The sequence below is a fragment of the Carassius auratus genome, unplaced genomic scaffold, assembly GCF_003368295.1.
Source record: "Carassius auratus strain Wakin unplaced genomic scaffold, ASM336829v1 scaf_tig00016311, whole genome shotgun sequence".
NCBI classification, from domain to species: domain Eukaryota; kingdom Metazoa; phylum Chordata; class Actinopteri; order Cypriniformes; family Cyprinidae; genus Carassius; species Carassius auratus.
Window position 1 is genome coordinate 16243 of NW_020524663.1, and position 22580 is coordinate 38822.

Consider the following 22580-nt stretch of genomic DNA (forward strand, 5'->3'; position numbering starts at 1 on the left):
ACTGCAATATTCAAGAAACACAAACTGTCAGTTCCATAAAGGCTTTCAGTACATTTTAAAACACAGATCGTTGTACATTAAAAATACGTTTTATAAAATGTATAATGTAAATATTCTTATGTAGCACATGCCTGATTTTAGATCAAATGTGAGAAATGCTAGACTGAAGGTTTTATATAATCATTCAGCGATACCAAACAGACCTTCATGCATAATCTCTCCAAAGAACCCCAAAATAATAAACACAGAACAATGCGAATCACACGAGACAAGCAACCAGGGGGAAAAGACAATCGCCACAGCGAGAGAGAAAGCAAGATTATGACAGAAAGAGCCCAGAGGAATTTCTCCTGGACATGGATGATCAGAACAGTGAAGAAAAACAGAGTGATTAAAGCACACATTCTCTTCTTTCCCAGGGGGAACATGTAGAAAACAATTACCCACGTGTGAATATGAGTAAAACAAGCATGTCTGTTAGATGAGCTCCAAAAGCCTCGGATATTTCTGAGCTGGGTGGTGTAAAAAGGCTGCACAGTGGATTGTGTGTTTCTTAGAACTGTTTATAAAGTGTAGAGAGAAAAAGAGGAGGAGAGACAGGAAAAGAGAGAGTGACAGGGGAAGAGAGCAGCATCACATGGTTTCATTCAGGGGCGTGCATGCGAGTCAGGATCTAAAAGATAGTGTCTATTTTTACTTCAGGTGACATCAGGTTTAACACTGTTTTGTCCAGCACACAAGGAAAAAAACAGATACATGCTGCATTGCCATTATTCTATTCTAAAGGAATAGTTCATTAAAATTAAAATGTAAACACCCTCAGAGTTTGTTTCCTCTCCATGCTTTCTGAAGCAAAAAAAGTAATCTCATCTAAATCAGGAGAGAAATATGCACAAATCAAACACCAGTCCTAAATAAGTACGTCAGTGGATTTTGATGTGAGCGGACAACAGGAGATGTTTTTTTCTTCTTATTATTATTATTGGAGGAAGCATTATTATGGATTATGAACTTGAATTCTGGCCAGAAACAATAGTTTAAAATTGAAATGCCTTGATGGATTTGCTTTTTACAGACATACAGCTTTTCACCTCTCGAGACATTAACTGATGGACTGCAGTCATGTGGATTATTGCAATGTTTTTATCAGCTGTTTGGACTCTTATTCTGACGGCACCCATTCACTGATCCTTTGGTTCGCAAGTGATGTAATGCTTCATTTCTCCAAATTTGTTAAAAAGAAGATTCGCTTTCTTTCTTTTACGCTTGTTTATAAGCCTCGTAACATGTTTGTTCATTTAAAAGTACTCAGGCATCTCGACAAAAAATTATCACAAGTGGTGACATGAAATCATTTGAAAGGCATGTTAATGGTCTAAACTGGTTAAAAAGACCATGATTCTAAAATAAGCTATTTGAATGCTTCTAGCCCTCACTATAGCATTCTTAGCTGACAGTATATGGATTTATTGCTCTGTTGAGATTTCGCTAGGTGCATATCTTCCTGTCAGTTTGAAACCTTCCTCCAGTTTGCTTCTGAGATGTAGTGCCACAACTGTCTGGCACCTGCTATGTGTCACCTATCAGACCCACTTAAATCACACATGCTCTGTCCATTATCGCATATAACACTGTGCTAAATAGAAGCTGTGGTATCTTACTTTACATTGACTCTGTTTTCAGGTGAAGCAGGATAGTGGAGGGGTGGTGGGCTGCAATTCATTAGGTGTCATAGAGCTTTATCATTTTGGCTTGTGAGTGCAAATTAGTCTTGCTTTATATCATTATATAGTAATGTATTATTATCTCTCTTCATAAATTACAATACACTTATGTCATACCACTATCTCAAGTTATCATATTAACTTACTCTCTTGTTCACTCTCCCATAAACTAACTGAAGTAATAGCCATTGATATTCAGATGTTAACACTTTTTATTATTTTTTTCCCATTAAAACTATGTAACTAATTATTTAGAAAATTTTTAAAACAAAATAGAACGACTTTGTGTTGCGCAATATATATTGATGCTTAAAACTTTAAAATCATTTTAATAGCTTGAGGTTTGGTTTACAGTCACCCAGACAAATAGACATAAAGACAAACTGCAAGTTGCTAGGGTATTACGGGAAACTGCAAAATCCAGTTACCAAAAGCAGCATTGCTAATGAAAAAGTATGTGAACTCCTTTTTTTGTTGTTTCTAAAAGTAAACAATCAGATATGTTATTATAAAAAAGACAAGTTGACTTTTGTGTCTGTAATCTCTTGGGTTTTGCTGTATCTTTTTCTTGTATCTAAATTGGAGCACAGCAAATTCACTGCAGTTACAGTTGATACGTGTTTGGCAGCTAGCCTGTGTCAATCAAAATCATGATTCTGTATAATTTTGCATGGCCTTGCTAAGTATTTTAAAGAGTTTTATTCAGATAGATTTCGTTTTTTAATTAGAATTTCAAATGTAGGCAGTCTAGAAGACTGTGCTCTTCAGAGCAGTGGGAATGAACAGGTGCTGAGAAACTAAAGAGGAGTCTAAAGGTTAATTCAACAGTGCCGAGTGCAGTTCCTTGCCCTAAGCGTGTGTGCATGTATCACTGTGTGTTTGTGTGAGCCGTGGCAGCTTCATTAACTGCTTAGCAGTAAAAATAGCCTGAGATGGGTGTGCTTGGACAGTGTGATATAATGCAACACAGTCTCTGATGTGAGTCGGTGTGTGGCAAAGAAAATTTTGGTGGGAGGTGCTCAGACTTTGTGGATACAATGGGATGGGTTGGCTTTTTTAATGGGCACACTGGAGGATCATTAGCTGTATGCAAACCATCAGTCCTTGAAGGAACTCTGTGTTCGGAACAGAGCATGAACTGAAGCAGATTTTTTTTGTTTTTCTTTTCTGAGCCAGATTCTACTTTACATATATGCATAAACTTTTATATATACAATCTGAGCATTATGGATAATTTTATTTAAAATGTTTATAATGTTTATTATTTCATGCAAACATATGAGATTGAGCAGTAAAAAAACTAAATATAAAAATAGATATATAAAAGTATCTCTCTCTCTCTCTCTGTCTCTCTCTACATATATTATGTTACTATTACTATTTAATGCAAACTCATGACACTAAGCAGTTTATACCATACAATAAATATAAATCAATATTTGTATTTATTGTCATTTTTAAACTGATGAATGTTTTCATTATATATTGTTTGCCTTTATATTATTATGATATGCAATTTTACTAAATTATGATTAATTGTCCTGGTTGAGATATCATTATGGCTATTTCATATGTATTCAAATATAAAAGAAAAGAACATAATATGCATAAAATAAGCATGCATATAACACTAATGCAAGAACACATACTCATATATTTACATATACACAATATATATTATTTTTGACTCTTAAAATGCAGTTCTACTAAATGCACCCCAAATAAATACACTCAGCAGCTTGCAAAGTGATCGACAATCAGAATTGGGGATGTCAGACCTGCAGAACTGAAGCACATCTTTGTAAGACTGAACCTCACTGCAGCTGTTCTGAGCTGATTCTCCTGCTTTGAGTGAATCCTCCTGCTCTCTGCAACATAAGCTGCACAAACACAAGCAACCTGAGGTGCTTTACAGATGTCTGCCACAATATTAGTGAGCATTCATTTTTACTGCACAGCGTATGTGCATATTTCTGCATAATTATGTGAGAAGCATTTTTTTATTATTATTATTATTGTTTTAGGCACAAGAATAAGTGTTTTTTATGTTTATCTATGCTTATAAAAGATTTAGAATCTTGCAGAAGCAGAACTGAAATATAACAGGAAATCTAGACACTGAACACTGTTGAGATTCTATTACTTCGGTTATGTAAATCTCCTAATCAATAAAAACAAAACTCTCACTCTGTCTTGTTTGCTTTCTATCCACTTTGCACTTCCACCCACACAGTCCAAAAATATTTCAATATGCAACGCAGGACATAAAAGGGCTTTTCTGAGCATGTCTAATAGAATAAGAAGCATCTGCTCTGGGGACATGATAAACCTAACCTTTACAAACCTCCCACTGGCAGAAATAATTTAAACAAAGAAACAAATATTCAATTATCACGTTACCGCTATATTTAAAATGACATTTTAAAAAACGTGGCTTCATGCCTAAAGATGAATTTTAACGCTCTCTATCTCTCATTGTGACAAAATATAAATATATAAATTATGTGGTTGTCAATGCAGTTTGTTTGGACTTGAAAATGTGAAAATGTGATATTGTGATATTGAGAACTCTCACTTTGACTGCAGACTGTGGTATCTTGGCACATCTGAGCACACTTGTGAGACATCTTCTGATACCCTATTGGGGACACATGTGAGATTACGAGGGTATTTTTCTCAGGAGAAGATAGAGACAGTGGCTCATTCAAATCGTTGCATATCTCTTTGCATTGCATCTTTCCTTCATATTTGCTTTTAACTTTATCTGTCTCATTCCTCCAGCATCGTCCTGCCATCTATCACAGCTGTCACTTCTCATTACCTCTTTCCTCTTTCTCTCTCACTTTCCTCTTCTTCTGTCTGCCTATTTTGGGTTCCCCTCAGCCAGGGCAAGAATGATAAATGAGCGCGAGAAGTTGGAATGGGTTGCGTGTGGGAATTTAGGGGTGGGAACAATGATATCTCAAAAACAAGCAGTATTGTACCTAACAATACAGTATTGATATTCTCACATTAAGAATCTATTTGTTTAGTTATATTTGTCACATTCATATTTTTGGGAGAGAGTCTTTGACCATTATTACAAGTAAATTTTAATTTCTATTTAGATCAAAAGTTTTTGTTATGCTGCTTGAAACTCCCACAGTTTTTTTTATTTTTTTTTTATACAATTTAATGTATTACAATAATCATAAACATGTGGTATGTAGGACAAACAGTTTTACTTTTTTTCTGCACTGTCATTCTTCTGGTTGAGAAAGTGCTGAGTAATCGTAAGTCTTGCACATTTATAGATAATAGCTCAGAATAGAATAGAATAGAACAGAATCTAGAAAACGTAGAAGATCTTTAACAGAATAGAGTAGCATATAGAATAGAATAATAACTTTAGAAGGACAGAATAAAACAGAAGACCAGAACAGAATGGAGTTTTTAACAGAATATAATCTAACAAATTAGAGTAGAATATAATGGGATGTAGCAGAAAATAAAAATAGAATAGATTAGAATAGAATATTCTTAAAATAGCATCTAGAAAAATAGAGCAGAAATCTTTAATGGAATATTACCTTTAACATAATAGTATGATATATAAAAGGAACTAAAAAATATAATATAATTATAGAGAGAACAAGTATAGAGTTAATAGAGATATAATACATAATCTTTAAATTTACTAATGGAACAGATTATAATTGAATCCAGCAGAATGCAACAGAAGAATAGAATTGAATGCAATGCAGATTAATATATCAGAAGAACAGATTGTAATTGAATATATTTGTTAATATAATGGAGTAGATTGTAACAGGGGGCTATACAATAAATAGATACTTTTACAGAAGTAGCAGAAGAAGCAAATACTTGAGAGAACCGAGTAGAGCAAAACAGAACAGAGTACAACAGAACAGATTCTAATTTATTTTTGCTCAGCTACTACAAGGGAAGTGTGAGATAGGTGTGCAAGAGTCTTCCTGAGAGAGAGAGAGAGAGAGAGCGAGAGAGCGAGATATAGAGAGACAGAGAGAGAGAGAGAGAGAGAGAGCAGTAGTCTTCTGTTTTATGCTGCAGGGATCGGTCCAGCAGCACAGAGCAGTTGGAAACGCTGCAGCGGACCACAGACTTATTGCCACATCACCACACCACACCACACCACTCGCACACACTCACAGACACACACACACACACACACACACACACAAACATACAACCAGAGGAAGAGGCGTAACCAGGAGGAGCATCGTCAAGGAAAAGGAAAGCCACTCTTTTGTCTCCATGGACACTCAACTTCCTCCGAGCAGTTCTTAGTCTGTGTAGCGCAGCAGCGGGCTCTTGCCATCCGCTTAATAATTCATCAGGTCGGTCTCTGAGCTTTGAGCCTGCAGCGCTCACTAACTTTTCCCCCTCTAACTTTCGCAGCAGTCGTCTGTTTCAGCATCTCTCCTTTTACACTTCATACGGTTGGCACAGAGGCAGAGGAAAACAGGTTCAGGCACATTATGAGCATCTTGTCTGTGTTTGTGCGTGTGTGTGAGAGTGTGTGAGGACAGGGGGTGAAAGGTGTGTGTGTTATCTGGGAGTCCTGCTCATCTCATCCTTGAACTTGGAACCCATTGTTAAAAGCGCAGCTCTTGTGGGACTGGACGAGTGAGAGGCGGCGTGAGAAACACTCTGGAGGGCACGGAGAGACTCGTATGGGACGTACGTCTCATCTGGTGAAAGCAGTGTTTGGGCTGTTGTAGGGGCTGTCTGTGCCCCTTGGATTCTCTCTCATCATGGCTGGCTGTACCAGCCGCTGCAGACAGGGGTTCCTAAAGCTCATTCAGTCCCTTCAGAGGCTTGTCTCTGGAACCCTCAGCAAAGGTAAGACACCTGCATTAACATTAAACTCAAAGTAGAAAAGGGTAAAAAAAATATAAATAAATAAAAAAATTGGTGAGTACAGGTAAAACGGGACAAATTATTACGTTTCTCTCTCTCTCTCTCTCTCTCTCTCTCTCTCTCTCTCTTTAAAGATTTGAAGGTTTTTTTATATTGTATTCAACATATTAAAAAAAATATATTACATTTATCATAAATTTATATTTTTCAATATATTTAATTTAATATATTGTACTATGTTACAGTATATTCAATATTACGTTTTTTTTATATTATATTTTACACAAAGTATTTATTATTAAGATTATGTTAAATAAATAAAAAATGTATGTTTACTATAAAAATCGTGTTGTAATGATATATTCAGTTTATAATATTCTGTTTATGATAAAGTATGTTTACAGTATTTCTTTTTTTTTTACTATATTAAATATAAAGATTTTATTTTTTAAATCATTTTCAACATGTACTATAAAAATACTTTAGTATTATGTTCAATATAATGCTTATATTTATTAGTATTTAGTATTTTTATTTAATAATTAATAACATTTTTGTTGTAGTATGTATATAAAGATTTTATGTCAATACTATTTTATTCCGTATAAAGATTTTAATATATTTATAATAAGGTATTTTATATACATGTTTTTTTTTTTTACATTATATTAACTGCATCCTTATATTTAATACATGTTAAGTCTATCCTATTTTATATTTAAAATGACGTAATTTGTTTTAAATAATATTCTTAATAATGTGTTTGCTGTTTTAATATGACATTTCATTATAATATTTTATTTTAATATATTCAATGCAAAGTCTTTTTTCTTAATATTCCTTAATTTTTCCTTTGCATAGTGTAGAGAAAATATTTAGCTATTCAAAATAGTATTATTTCCAGGGACATGATTGTATTTGTCATCATATATTTAAAAAATGCAAAATTTTGGATAGTGTCCAAATTGACCTGTATTCACATTGTCTGTGTTTGATTATTTGTCTGTTGTTTCTCTTGTGATATTTCAAGCTGTGTATCATAGCATAGGAATTCCCGCACCTCACTCTTTCACGCTTCACCTGGAATCTTTCATCAGCACACATTTACACCTCCTTTCAACTCATATGGAAAACTCCTCCTTTTGTCTTTTTTTTTTCTTTGAAGATCATTCAGGGTTCTTTGTTTGGCAATATTCTTAATTTCTCTCTTTCATCCCTCTTATCTCCTCTTTTTTTTTTTTTTTTTTGAGTACCGCAGTGTCATCATAAAAGCACTGCATGGTTTGTCTCCATGCAGACGGGGCCCGTGGAGATGCTGGAACCAAGCAGTGGCTGTTTATCTGCTGTCACTGTGCAGAGAGCCGGAACCTCACCGCGCACTGCATGATGAACCCCGCTATCTCTCCACTCCTTCATTATATGTTCCTCACAGATAGATACTCGTCCTATATACAGGGGAGTAGGAAGTTAATTTAAAGAAGATATTGAGGATTTGGAGCCACAGTATAGAATTTAAACCAGTCTCTCTAAACCACTATAGCATACCACAAAGCACTAAAGCTGGAAAAAAAAGCTCTGACTCAAATATTTTGTATTATGTTCTCTGAGGCTGAGCTTATCTTAGAGTTATCAGGTTGTGTGAATAAAAATAAATAAAGCAGCAGATAAATAGTAGATAACCCTTCCGCCCTGAAGGACTGCGCAAGATTCGGTTAGAGTAGAAACAGAATAAAATGCAATACAACACAGTACAATCTTTTGCAGAATACAACAGAATATTGAACAAAGTAGCATAAGACAACAGTTGAACAAATCACTAATAAAATTAAATCTATTCTTCACTACAGAGAATAATAGATTGAATCTATACATTAGAGTAGTTTGGAAACTTAAACAATAAAAGAACCGTTAATGGATTCAAATAGAATGCATATCATATATATATATATATACACACACACACACACACACACACACTTTTTTATCAGAACGGAATAAAATCATTAGCAGAATATAAACAGAAACTTAACAAGAACAGAACAATATAATTAAACTTTGGCATGATAGAGTACGATAACTTTTCTATACGATTCTGTTCTGTTCTTCTCTATAGAGAAGAATTGAATGGAATCTTCAATAGAATATAGAATCTTTAGCAGGATCAAATATTTAGCAGAACAAAAGTAGAAAAAGAATGGAAATTAAATTAAATAGAATAGAATTTTGAAGAGAATATTTAGTAGAATGGAATGAATAGCAGTGCAGGATATTTATAGAATTTTAAATAGAACTGTACAAAAAGATACCATTCCACACAATCATAATAATAAAAAAGTAAAAATGGTAATTGCGAATTTTTATCTCACAAGTCTGATTTTGTTCATCACAATTCAGTCTTTGTTCAGAATTCTGAAATATAAGTCCTTTTTTTTTGTTGCGAAAACAAAACAAAACAAAAAAACTGTAATTATGAAATGTAAAATCAGAATTGTGAGAAAAACAATCTAAATTGTGAAATATAAACTCTGTATGCTGTTTGTATCTCACAATTCTGTTTATATCTCTAAATTCTGACCTTTTTTTTTTCCTCAGATGTGAGATAAAATGTTGCAAACAAATCATACATCATTACCTGTTAAACATATATATATATATATATTTCCAAAATAAAAAAAAAGGGATGTTGTATCATTTCAGAAGGCTGATGTTCAAAACCCTCTGGCTAAACAGCCTTGTTTAAGAATGGATTTGTGTCATATGTAATGAAAGCTCAGTGTATAGAGTGTGAGGGAGTGTATGTGTTCATCCATCATGGTTATTCTAGCTGACTGCACTTTACCTCAGTCAACCCATTAATGGGTTAATGATGACCCTTCATCCCTTCAGGAGCAGATAATCTGATGTTGAATTTCATGAATTTCTGAGCCTTCCCTTCTGCTCTGCACTAAAAATGCCTTATTTTACACACTTATATTTTACTCATCCATAAATTCATGCTGCATATTTGGCACATTCTGCATCCACATCTTCCAGCACAACTTTCTTCCTATGACTGTTGGAAAAATCAAGAACACTGCAGGAAGAAATAGTATTGCCCATGAACACCCAATCAGAAGCTGTTTTGTTGTTACCATTGGCAACCGTGAGTGCAAATGACAAGGTCAGTCAAGCACATGGCAGGGTGTAAGTGTTTTGTTTAAGTGCAGGGCATGTGTGTGTGCGTATGTGTGTGTGATTACGAGTGACAACATGGCTATGCTGGTGTTACTGCAGTTTTACAGCTCCAATAGAATGAGCCTCTGGGGGAAAGAGAAAGAGCATTTGACATTTTAAAAGAGTACAGGGTCGATCAATCCTGCCAAATTCCCTTGACATGCTGTAAATTTCCCGTTATCTGCAGAAGTACTGTAGCACACATGAGAGTGCATCCATACACCAGCTGATGTGAACCCTTATGATTGGAGGAATTAATACTGATGCAGACACACTTGGAGTGGATATGGCAAAGAACATTAGAAAAAGAGGGATGACATACCTATACATACAATATACATATATATATCTATATGTTTTCATTCCTAAAATGAAAGATCACCATTTACTCACCCTCATGTTCCAAACTTGTCTTCTGTTGGGGAAAAAAATCTATTTAAAATATTTGTTTTTTCTAGACACAGTGTAGATAAATTCAGTTTTTAGTTCACATTTTCTCCCGTTCAGTTCGGCGCACATTTCTGTAAACTTCAGTTACTGAAATTCTACGAAGTGTAAATATACCAAAAGTAGCTAAAAACAGCTAGTTGTTAATGACATATTAAAACATGTATTAGAGTTGTTTCTTTTCTGTATGTGTGGTGCAAGAAATCACAAGAAAGTTTTGATTAGTGTTCATTAGTGTTGCCAGATCTAACTAAAAACAAATAAATAAATTCAAACATGTTATCTTGGAAATAAGCAACATATGAAAATATAGTGACCTGCACCCTTTCCACTTTATTAACTCCATAAACTAGATCACCAAGCCCTAACACTAAGCCCAGAGATGCTTAATAAGAATATATTATAATAAGTGGACATGGCAACCCTTCAAAAAGGTACTCTGCAATGTAGTCTTCCAAAAAATAAACAATACATGGTTCTGTTAAGATTGTATATGGCCGAAAAGTCATGCAGGTTTGAGGTTGAATGAAAGATGACAAGTTTAGGGGTCTCTTTGGACTTCTGATTGTTTACACTATCAGTGTCTGGGATCAGATTCAGATATTCAGACATGCAGCTGAAGACAAGCCCGTATTCCATCACCTGTAACCATAGCAACAGAAATTGAAGTAAATATGAAAAAATGACTACAGTAGTGGCCAAACTCATTAGAACGCTAGTATTTTCACCAGCTAACCAAATGTAAACTGCATTTCCTACTGACACACTGCAGCAAAAGATAGCTGGTGAAAATATTAGTGTTCTAATAATTCTGGCCGACACTGTATTTCCAAATTGGCACAACAAAAGTTCCAAATTCTAATTAACAGACAACAACGTGACTGAATCTAAACCTTCAGATGACACAGCTCTGTATGTTACTGAAACCAAACATTAGACATGGATGCGCAGCACAGAATGTCTCTTACACTAAATTGTGACAGACAGTTGTTCAGAATGGTTCTGTTCACACATAAGGCCACAGGTTTGAGTTCAGGTATACATTGTGGTTATTGTGCTGCTGTGTGAATGTGGCCAGAGACAAAATTCACTGCATCTACAGCTCGACCTCTCCTATTTCTACTTTTAATAGATTTTTATGAATTATATCACTGATGCAATGTTCACAGTCCAGTTGCCTGAGGACTCGAAACAGAACTCTCCAGAACAGTGCAGACCAAGATGTACTACACACAATCTGAAAAAGAGAAAGAGATTTCAGAGAGTGACTCGGTTATTCAGTCTGTCATTACAGTAAAGGGATAGTTCACCCAAAATAAGAACATTCTGGCATTATTGGCTCCCCCGTGTTGTTTCTAAACCTGTATGACATTCATTCTTCTGTGAAACACAAAAGGTGCATATTTGAAGAAGCACAGCTCTTTTCATTGTTATAAAAATGAAAGGAACTGGATTTGTCAAGCTCTAAAATGAAGAGAAAAAAAAAAACACAATAAATGTATCATAACAGAATTCACATGCTCCAGTCTTCTGAACAAATACAATAATTTTGACTGAGAAACTGAGCAAAATACCTGTTACTGAATGATAACCATCCCCTCTGATATGCAGAGCGGAAGGTGCTACACATAAAGAAATATACAAACTTACACTTCAGAATGAATCATTTTTTCATTTATAGTGAAACTAAAAATGTTTGAGAGGTTTAGAAATAGAATTGACAGTTTTCCACAAATTGGACAAATTAATTATAATGGGAACTAATACTAGTCAGGGTGATTTATTATGCAGTGATCAAATGTGATATATTTTTTATTTACTTGTTTCCAGGAAAGTTTTTCTTTCTCCATCTGGTTTCAGTCAAACTCTTTAGTTGACACTAGTTTGTTACCATCTGTCTGACAGCTACAATGCCAAAGCAATTTAACTCTCCCACACTCTTTCCCTCCTTCGCACATTTTCTCCTTCTCTTTTACCTCCATCTCTGTCACTCGCTGAATTTCAGTCTCTTTTCAGACTCCAGCATTTTCTCAGTGATTCTGTTTCGGTTTGGCTCCAGCAGCTGTGGAGGTGCCAAATGTTTCTCTCAGCATCATCTTATGTAAATGTAACATTAGATGTGAAACATTCACAACATCTCGAATTTATTCAGGCCTGTTCACGTCCTCCTCCTCCACCTCGGCCTCCTGTTCCTCCTGAGCTGTTGATAATACGAGTGTGTGTGTGTGTGTGTGTGTGTGTGTGTGTGTGCCTGAGGTTCATAATAACTTGCGGCAATAACGCGGGCAATACCAGCAGGACCCAACCTCTAACATATTTCATTTTATCTAAAGAAGGCAAAAGTAATTAAAAAAGAGAGAAAGAAGCTAAGAAAGAAAAAAAGACTCAAACATATGGCCTTTTCATGACCTTTAAAAAAATATGCTTGAATTAGTGTGTTTTTGTATGTGTGTGGGAGAATGAACTCATGTGTGCTTGCACGTGTATTCATATGTGCACAAGAGTGAAATTTACACTTCAGTCCATTAGTAGAATTGGAAATAAAATCAGAAAATGCACTGCAGTCTGAAACAGTTTTTGTCTCTGTGTGTGTGTGTGTGTGTGTATATATGTATGTATATATATATATGTATGTGTATATATATATATATATATATATATATATATATATATATATATATATGTATGTATGTATGTATGTATGTATGTATGTATGTATGTATATATATATATATATATATATATATATATATATATATATATATATATATATATATATAAAGAGTTCAGATGCAAAAGCCTCTAAGTGTCATCTGAATTTTTTTTCTAAAATTAGGATTTTTATCAAGTTCCTATATGCTTAGGTTGAGTAATTTTACTTTAATGGCAATGTGCAGGTGCTTTTCCAGGCTATTAAAGTAAAATAACTGAACATAAATATAGGAGCCTGATAAAAATCGCAATTTTAGATGAAAATTTCAGATGGCATTTAGAGGCTTTTGCATCTGAACTCTTCATATATATACAGTGCAAGATAGTGACCAGAAGCAGTCAGTCAAGCTCCAAGAAAGAAAACAATAGTGCATACAAATTGTGTACTATTTTCCAAATCTACAATGTAAATACTGATGACAACTTTTTTTTTTTTTTTATATTTATATCATGATATAAAGTTTTGTGTTAAATGAATTAAGTCAATATTTACTGATAATCATCCCCATAGCCGGCACTTCCACACACATGGGCACATTCAAACTCATCCTTTAAAATATGAAATATCGCAATGTGGATTCATATATACAGGGCTCTTTTTGAGCATCTTGTAAAAATTACTTGCTGTTCTACAGAAAAAAATAAATAATAAGTTTGAAACCGGATAAAATTATGAAAGAATTATTTGTATTCTGGGATGGCTTATTGGAAGTGTAGATACAGATGATAATATAAATGATTTAATACAAATAGACCAACATTAAATAGAATATTAAAGTATTATTGACCACTGCAAAAAAATATTATTATTACTATATCAGTATTAAATTAGCACATATTTCTAATTGAAAAATATTATGTTTATACAAATTCTGTCTCACAATGAAGAACTGCATTAAGTCAGAGTTCAATAATGTACAGTAGTTTTTCCACACATTAATTTAATGTTCATTGCAGCATGTTTCATCTTAACTGAACAAAACCTGGTGACTTTCTGACTACAGGCTTTGCACAAGCAAACTGAGGGTTTCATGCGTGTGCAACCATGGTTACCTTGGCTGATTTTAACAGAGGCCATTTAATTGACTTTTTAATGGAAAGATAAGCTGGAACCAGAAGATGTGAGAACGGAACAGTAGTGCATGAGCGTAAAGTCCAGCAGCGTCCCGGAGGTGTGTTTGAGTCTTCTGTGTGAGTTTGAGGAGGGAAAGGCAGCTCGGTCACAGATCAACAGACACAGAGGCATTCGGCCCTCTGCAGGGGTCACACACGCACATTGGCACACAGTTGGACACACTTGTTTCAGAAACACCTGGACTGAACACTCTCTAGAGATAGCAGTCAGCTTTCTTTCTGACGTACGACCTTTCTCTGTTCTTTGGCCGTCCTTTCTGTCCTTTTTTTTCACACAAACACACACACACACAAACAAACACACACAGAGAGAGAGAGAGAGAGATACAGAAACATTTAGCTATGGACACATAGAGTGCAGAAACCATCAATAATGTCCATCAATAATGTCGAGTCATCCAGTTCTGAAGCTGCAAAGCAGCCCCAGACCATCACACTACCACACACACCTTCCAAAAAGCTCAACTTTTGTCTCATTAGTCTACAGAATATTTCCATTAAAAATCTCGGGAATAATCAAGATATTTTTGGCAAATATAAGACAAGTCTTTGTGTTCTGTTTGGTCAGCAGTGGCGTTGGATGCTCTCACATGGATGCAGTTTTTGCCCAGTCTCTTTCTCATTTTTGAATCATGAACACTTACCTTAATTGAGGCAAGTGAGGCCTGCAGTTCTTTAGATGTTATTTTGGGTTCTTTTATGACCTCCTGGATGAGTTGTCGTTGCGCTCTTGGAGTAATTTTGGAAGGCCAGCCACTCCTGGGAAAGTTTTCTCAATTTGTGGATAATGACTGATACTTGTCAACTATTTTGTTCCTCATCTGATGTGTTTCTCTTTCAGCATGCTTGACTTTGTCAGACAGGTTTTATTTAAGTGATTTCTTGATTCAACAGCGCTGGTAGTAATCTGGCCTGGATGTGACTAGTAAAATTTAACCCCGCTTTCTAAAATAACATGGTTAATCAGTTCTTCCATGATTTAACAGGAGGGCCAAAAAACGTGAAAATTAGCAGGGACAGCTTTTTTCCTTTAATAAATAAAATCATCACATATAAACTGCATTTTGTATTTACTTGCAATATCTTTGTGTAATATAAAATTTGTTTGATGATCTGAATTTTTTATGCGTGTCAAATATGCAAAAAATGGTAAATCAATATGCTTAAACTTTGCAAGACATGAAAATGTTTGGAGTCATTAATTATTAGATAATTCAGCAAGGATACATTAAAATATTATATATAATATACATAGTATAAAAATGTTCCTATTTCCAATTAAGTTTCTTTTAAACTTTCTATTCATCAAACAATCATGGTTTCAACTAAATATGAAACAGCACAAATATTTTCCACATTGGTAATAATATTTTTAAAATATATTAAATAGAAAATAATCATTTATTTCATAATAATATCTCAGTACTACTGTATTTCTGATTAAATAAATGCAGCATAAGTGACTCTATGCTTTAAAAAAAACTTATTTTTTAAATGATACTATATAATTAGCATTTTCATCATTTATGACCACTTTTGAAATTGTCCATCTTCAAAAGGACAATTTCACTCCCTTTCAGGGACATTTTCACCAAATTTGTTAAAAAGACACACATTCTTCGCTAAAGTAAGAACAGGTTCATATGAGACTCTCACAGAGTATCCACTGAGACTAAAGACCAAGAAACAGCTGTTAAAATGCCAGATGTTAAACACACTGGAGTGAAAACACAGACTCTGTCTGGTTAGTGCAGTTCTTTCTCTTCCCTACAGAGTGAACATAAACATCTACTATGATACTCTAACTTAGGGTCTCTTACGTTATCTCTTCCCTTCTGCCTCTCTCTCTCTCTCTCTCTCTCTCTTTATCAGCAGATCTAAGCTGACATTGCACGTCTCCACCTTTAATTTTTAAATCACTCGTCCTGTTTTACGTAATCTACTTCCCTCCTGCAGTTTATTTTTATCCCCAGCATCCCTGTCCATCTCTCGCACTCTTCCCCTCCATCTCTCTCCTCCTTTACCCTACATTCCTCCGTTTTCATGACACTTCCGTCATTCACTATCTCTTTCCCTGTTTGTTTCTCCATCCATCTATCATTTCCTTCTCTCTTGTCATATGTATGCTGGCCCACAGCACAAGGCCTTCGCCGGGTCGATGTTGCACAGCTCTTAATGATCTTAGGCGATCATTGTCTGCTCAGATTTGCTCGCTGAAGACTCAACGAGCCCCTGAAACAAACATTACGAATCATTGAGTTATGAGACCAAGGCATTATATCAGAATGGCAGAATAAGTCCATTCACGCTGACAGCGATTTAGTCTCTGCTAGTCACTGTACTGTTGATACCAGGCTTTCTTACAATACTTCAAGCGGGACAGGGCCTGTTTAATGTGTTGTCACTAAAAGTGGGTCCCCAGTTTGCAGTTTATTTGCAATGAGTAGCTTACAATAATGGTAATAACATCAAACCAACAGACTGACATTATTATAATTATTGCCAAGTTTCATTAAAATCGAATGACTTCTATAGCATTGTTCCTTTAAATCATTGTCAATGTAGATGCCCTTTAGAAGTGGCCTTTTTACTTTGTTTTAATACTGAAATACGCATGAGGGAGAATCAGGCAACTCTTTACCGCTCCAGGCGGATATGTGACCTCTAACTCGGTTTGCCACTGACCGTAGGGATGCATAATTCTTAGTCTGATGAACTTTAAAGTTAGTTTTTCAAGTACATGGAGACAGAACATGCTGGACCGAACCAAACTGGCATGCACAAGAAGTGAAATGAATATTTCTCCTGCGATACTGCATCAGAACAGTTTGATTATAGGCACATTTTTATTTTCAGCAAAGGTTATTTGAGAGTTTGAATACATAAATCCTCAGTGTTAAAGCTGTGCAGATGGTTTCCATGGAGATAAATGTGGCATATGGTATTTTTAGGCAGGCTCTGATAGAGATGTTCTTCCTACATATGCATGTGATTTTATTTTTTTATTTTTTTATTGTATAAGTTTATGTTATGAACTCATCTGCTGAAACTCTAACAGTATGAGCCAAATAAATAAATAAATAAAATTAACAAATTACAAAGAATTTCTTATAGATCAAAACTGTAGACCAGGGATAGGCAACTCCGGTCCTGGAGGGCTACTATCCTGCAGAGTTTAGCTCCAACCCTAATTAAACACACCTGAACAAGGCAATCAGTGTTTTCGGGATTACTAGATAGATAGAGGCAGGTGAGTTTTTATGAGGGATGAAGCTAAACTCTGCAGGATCGTGGCCCTCCAGGACCGGAGTTGCCTATCCCTGCTGTAGACCATATAGATGTCAGTTAGGTCTACAGCTAAGTTAGGTCTATGATCATGCAGTGAATGTCAAGAAGCTCTTGGATAATACTAGACAAGTATGACAGTTTATTAGCAGTTTATAGATTATATCAATACAGGCACAGCTGCACAGATCATGTGTAAAATGTCGCCCCCTTCTGTTAAATAAATGAACTGCACACCTGTTAAAATACTACTCAATTTGCTGTAAAAGCATCTTATTAACATTACATTACTTCAAAATTTTAACTTTTGCTTTTGTATAATTTAGCATCCAAACTACTAGTTGAAAGTAATGTTAAACATAACTTAATGCACATTTAGATTAATTTATCAAAATATCTGTTCCTAAAATATAGGTGTTCCTATTCATCTCTCTGACTTATCACTGTTCTCCAAACCTCAGTCTCTAAATATTGCATAAAATGACTAATAAGAGAAACATCTTCAAGTTTTCTTATTTAAAAAATGACAGAGTAGCCTATATCATGAATAGGCCTACAACTTCTAGTGTTTTTGTCTTACCTCAAACCACCATGATTGATCATTTAGCTAATATTTACTGATTTTTTTTTTTTTTTTTTCAACTGCTAACACAAAAAAAATATTTTCTTGTCACACAATTTCTGAAACCTGACATTCAAACACCAGAACCACACGCCAAATCTGCAAAACCATGCACTAATTATTGGCCTTTGACTTAGTTTTCAATTTCACAAAACACAATTCTCCATGTAACATACACAAATCTAACAGGAATTTATAATGGCAAAGTTGTTTGCAAATGGTTGCTTTTGAGATGTTTTTGCGATGGTTTGAATTCAGTGCTTCATTTGCAAGAGATGTGAGGCATTTTGTGTGTGCAATTCTTGGATTTTTTATTTAAGTTTAGAAAAAAAAAAAAAACAAGAGGCAAAGTTTTTTAAAAAGTGTGTAAGCAGTTGGGGGAAAAACTGTTGAAGCAGATCTGGACTCTGGGCAGAAACAACCAGGCACAAAAGAAAGGGAGAGTGCACATAAGCAACCACAGGATGGCAGTATAATATCCAAAATAAATGCATTTGAGCAAAATCACACGGGCTGTATCAAAATGACTTAATGTCCCTGTAAGCATTCTGAAGGGGACTGGCAAAATTAGATATGACAAAAGAAAAATATATCTGCAGCCAACAGGCTCAGTAAATTGCCTACAAGGTAAAAACATGTGTAACCGCTATTAATAAAGAAACTGACTACTAGTAAGAAACCTGAAAAATACTGCACAACTTTTATTTTTTCATGGCATAAACAGCATGCCATGTATTTTGTAGCATTTGTAATCGTATCACACTTGCATATCATACTGCAGTCCTTACTGGGTCACGAGGGACTGTGTTTACATACAGTCGACAGCAGGCCTGAGCAGAAGCTGACTGTGAACTGTGGGTAGGCTATATGAGGGGGCACGGGCTGATGAACTATCCCAGTAACTCACACACTGTGAGCTGCAGCTGCTGCTGTCGAGCGACTGATACATTAGCTTTCAAAACATCATATAATGAGCTAAATAACTTCAGTTTAACAATATCAAGCTGGTTCAGTGCTTTAACTCTTTTCCTTCTTGTTAGTGTTACAGTGTGGACTGTAGGACATAGATACCCAGAGCTAAAATTATATATATATATATATATATATATATATATATATATATATATATACACACACACACACACACACACACACACACGTGTTTAGTGCTATAAAATAATGAGAATAGCACTGGATTTCTGAGAAAAATATATATATTCTAAAAATATTTTAAAAGTTCATCTTGAGATTTCTGATTCTAAGACAGTTGTTGAGTTTTCTTCTTGCGGACATTATTTGAAATTACAGGGTCTTTTTTTTCAGAAGAAATACTTCATATTGTACTGAAAAAAAGACAATGTTATACTTAAAAAGGCCATTTAATATTTACTACAAAAAAGTGTTAGTGTTGCATTTTTTACTTTTTCGGTTTTCCATCTTTATCAAAAAGTGATTTTATCACTTCATCGCTCTTTCATATAAACAATATCAGTCAAAAGTTTGGATACACCTGAATAAATGTGTCTCATGATCTAAAAGACAATGAGTAGGTATGTCTCAAATTCTAACTAACGGCCTGTTTGCATGAAAATTCAGTCCGATTTTTACATTCACTTGTTGTCTGTTCAGATTGACTTGCAAAAACATGAACATGAACATCAGTGGTTCGGCTTTTGAAGCAACAGGAATGCATTTTGTTATTTTAGTTTTTTTATTTTTTTTTGCACACAAAAAGGATCCTCATAGTATCATAAAATTACAGTTGAAACACTGAGAAAGTTTCAGTTGCATTGCTGTCGCAGTTCATTCGAAAAAAGAATGAAGGTCGTACGGATTTGGAACGATATGAGGTTGAGTAATTAATGACAGAATTTACATTTTTGAGTGAATTTTAGCATGTTACTGTTCTCGCTGTCAATTATTCAAAAGTGCCAGAGATTTAAAAAGTTCATAGTATTTAATATAAATGTAATAACTGGCTCTGCCTCTGAGACAACTACTTCTTGGGTGCTGTCATTACGGATATAAAACAGGTTGTTAAAACAGTTTCTTGCTGACTCAAAAGAAAAACTCTCAATATGTTTGCAATTAATCTGTGTTGTCTTGGAGAAACAGTTGAGATAATAAAGAGATCTCCATTGCGATTTCTCTTTCCTAGCAAAACGGTATCTCATATTGAACTGAGAATACACAGATCAATCGTCTGTCTTAACCTCTCCTGCTCCTGGATCCTTCACTGCAGCAGCAGTTTCATCTGGCAGCAGCAGAGCAGATGCAAATAGGGATGCTTGGGTAGAAGATTAAGGAGGAGAAGAAGAAGAAAGGGAAAGGCAGATGAAAGAACATGGAATGATGTGCAAGCACATTGCAGAGACATGTTTCAATGATCAGCTCTTGACAGAACAAGGGTTTACTCAAAAGAAGCAGCTCAATCTAGCTTTCTTGTTATTTCCTTTGTCTTTTCCTTTTCTTCACTTTCATTCACTTCTATCTGGCTCTCACACATTTTCCTCTGGACTCAGAGAGGAATGACAGAAGAGAAGAGAGATTTGTGAAAAGATCAAGAGTGCAAAACCTCATTCTCACAATTCCTTGTCGTCCTCACATCATCCCCGGTTTTTCTATCCTCCTCTGAGCCGTATTTTTTTTTTTTTTTTTGTCATCCCCCTTCTTGAACACATGCTTCAGCCCTGCTTTTAGTTTATCAAGTGTTTTTTCCAGCTCAAGGATTTGATGCTCTTAAATTTCTCTTTTTTAACAGCACAAATGCTTGTATTTTAATTGCCGGGTGTAATTGAATCTTTAGTCTTTTCCCTCTGCGTGTGAATGAGTCAATATGAGAGCTGCACTAAAAGATGTTAATGTTTAAGTGGCCCAGATAGATAAGAGTCCAGCATGTTCTAGAAAGCAAGCGAGAGCGCTTTGGTTAAAGTGATTATCTTAATCCTAACACTGCAATACTCTGACCACTGATAGAGCCCATAAAATCATGTATCTTTGGTTTAAATGTCAAAATTTTTGCATCAAGACTTTGTTTTTAACTTAATACTTATTTTTGTAATTAATATATTTCTTTAGCAATTGCACAATAAATAAATAATAAATGCTGTTATTTTTAATTAATCCCAGAATCCTTTAAATAAGTATCACTGTTTTCACAAAAAAAAAGATTAAACTGTTTTTAACATTGATGATAAAAATAAATGTTTCTTGAGCACCAAATCAGCATATTAGAATAATTTCTGATGGATCATATAACACTGGAGACTGGAGTAATGTTGCTGAAATTTCAGCTTTGCATTACAGAAATAAATGACATTTTAAATTGTATAAAAATGCAAAAAATGTTTTAACAAATATTATAGTTAATGTTTCAAAGTTTCGTAATATATATATATATATATATATATATATATATATATATATATATATATATATATATATATATATATATATATATATATTTCAAGAAATTATACAGCCTTGGTGAGCATTAAACTTCTTTTAAATAAAAAAAAAATACCCTACAATTGTGAATGGTATGTATATTCAACGAATGCATCAACCTAAAGTGCAATACAACAAAAGTGCTATAGCCTACTTAAAAGTTATTATATTGTATATGCATAATCAAATAAAGTAACACTAAATATCTAAAACATTTGTTTACTCCAACTATAAAACAATCTTTACAGTAGTCTACTCTTAAAATCCTCCTTAGAAATAAAAGGAACAAATCATGATCAATATATTAATAGCTATACTAGTCTTACCTATACCAGTTTACTTATATTTCAGCATATATGAATAATATTAACATCTCAACATTAACATATTAGAAATGTCATGAAAAAAAAAAAATCTCCTGTAGACTGATTTCCCCATGAAGTGTGAACATTGTGACACTATCATAACAAGCAGTTTGTTTGAGCATCCCAACCAGCCTGACAACAGCAGCACTGGCTCAACCAATGATATGAATTCGGGGGCGGGGCGATATGTTTGACAAACCAATAGCAGACAATGTTTAGGAAACCTGTTTGGAAAACATTCCTTATTTGCACAACTCTCTTTCATAATGGTAGTGCCACAGAAATTGCCCTCTTCACTTTTAAAATCTCTGACTGAAAAGGATCATCTTTTCATACTTGCTGGAAAAAGACTGATATTGTTTCTTTTTCTAATCACCCACCATGAGTCTGTTCTTATGGAGCCCCGCACATGACATGCAAGAAAAAATAAATAAATTGTGCGCACGATTTACTAATTCGTTCCCTCACTGTACTAAAACGTGCACACAATTATTATTGCGTTCCCTCGATTTACTATTGCCTTCTCTCGTTTTGCTAAATCGTGAGCACAATTTATAAATCAAGTGAACAAAATAGTAAATCGAGGGAACGCAATATTAATCGTGTGCACGTTTTCGTACAGTGAGGGAACGAATTAGTAAATCATGCAACACGATTTAGCCTATTATTTTTCTTGCATGTCATGTGAACTTACACTGCAGGATAGACCTATAAACTACTCAGTTTTATCACTCTCTCATTCTCCACTTG

At 34.6% G+C, this 22580-nt stretch overlaps 1 protein-coding gene across 1 annotated transcript in view; it reads left to right on the forward strand.

Annotated features, from left to right (window-relative positions):
- The first annotated feature begins 6442 nt into the window (after positions 1–6442).
- Positions 6443–22580, forward strand: part of LOC113075043 (Kv channel-interacting protein 1-like) — a 31531-nt gene continuing 15393 nt past the window's right edge. The window contains exon 1 of the mRNA XM_026247754.1: positions 6443–6587. Coding sequence (XP_026103539.1) covers positions 6500–6587 — 88 coding nt within the window. The 5' untranslated portion in view covers positions 6443–6499. The remainder of the gene's footprint in view (positions 6588–22580) is intronic.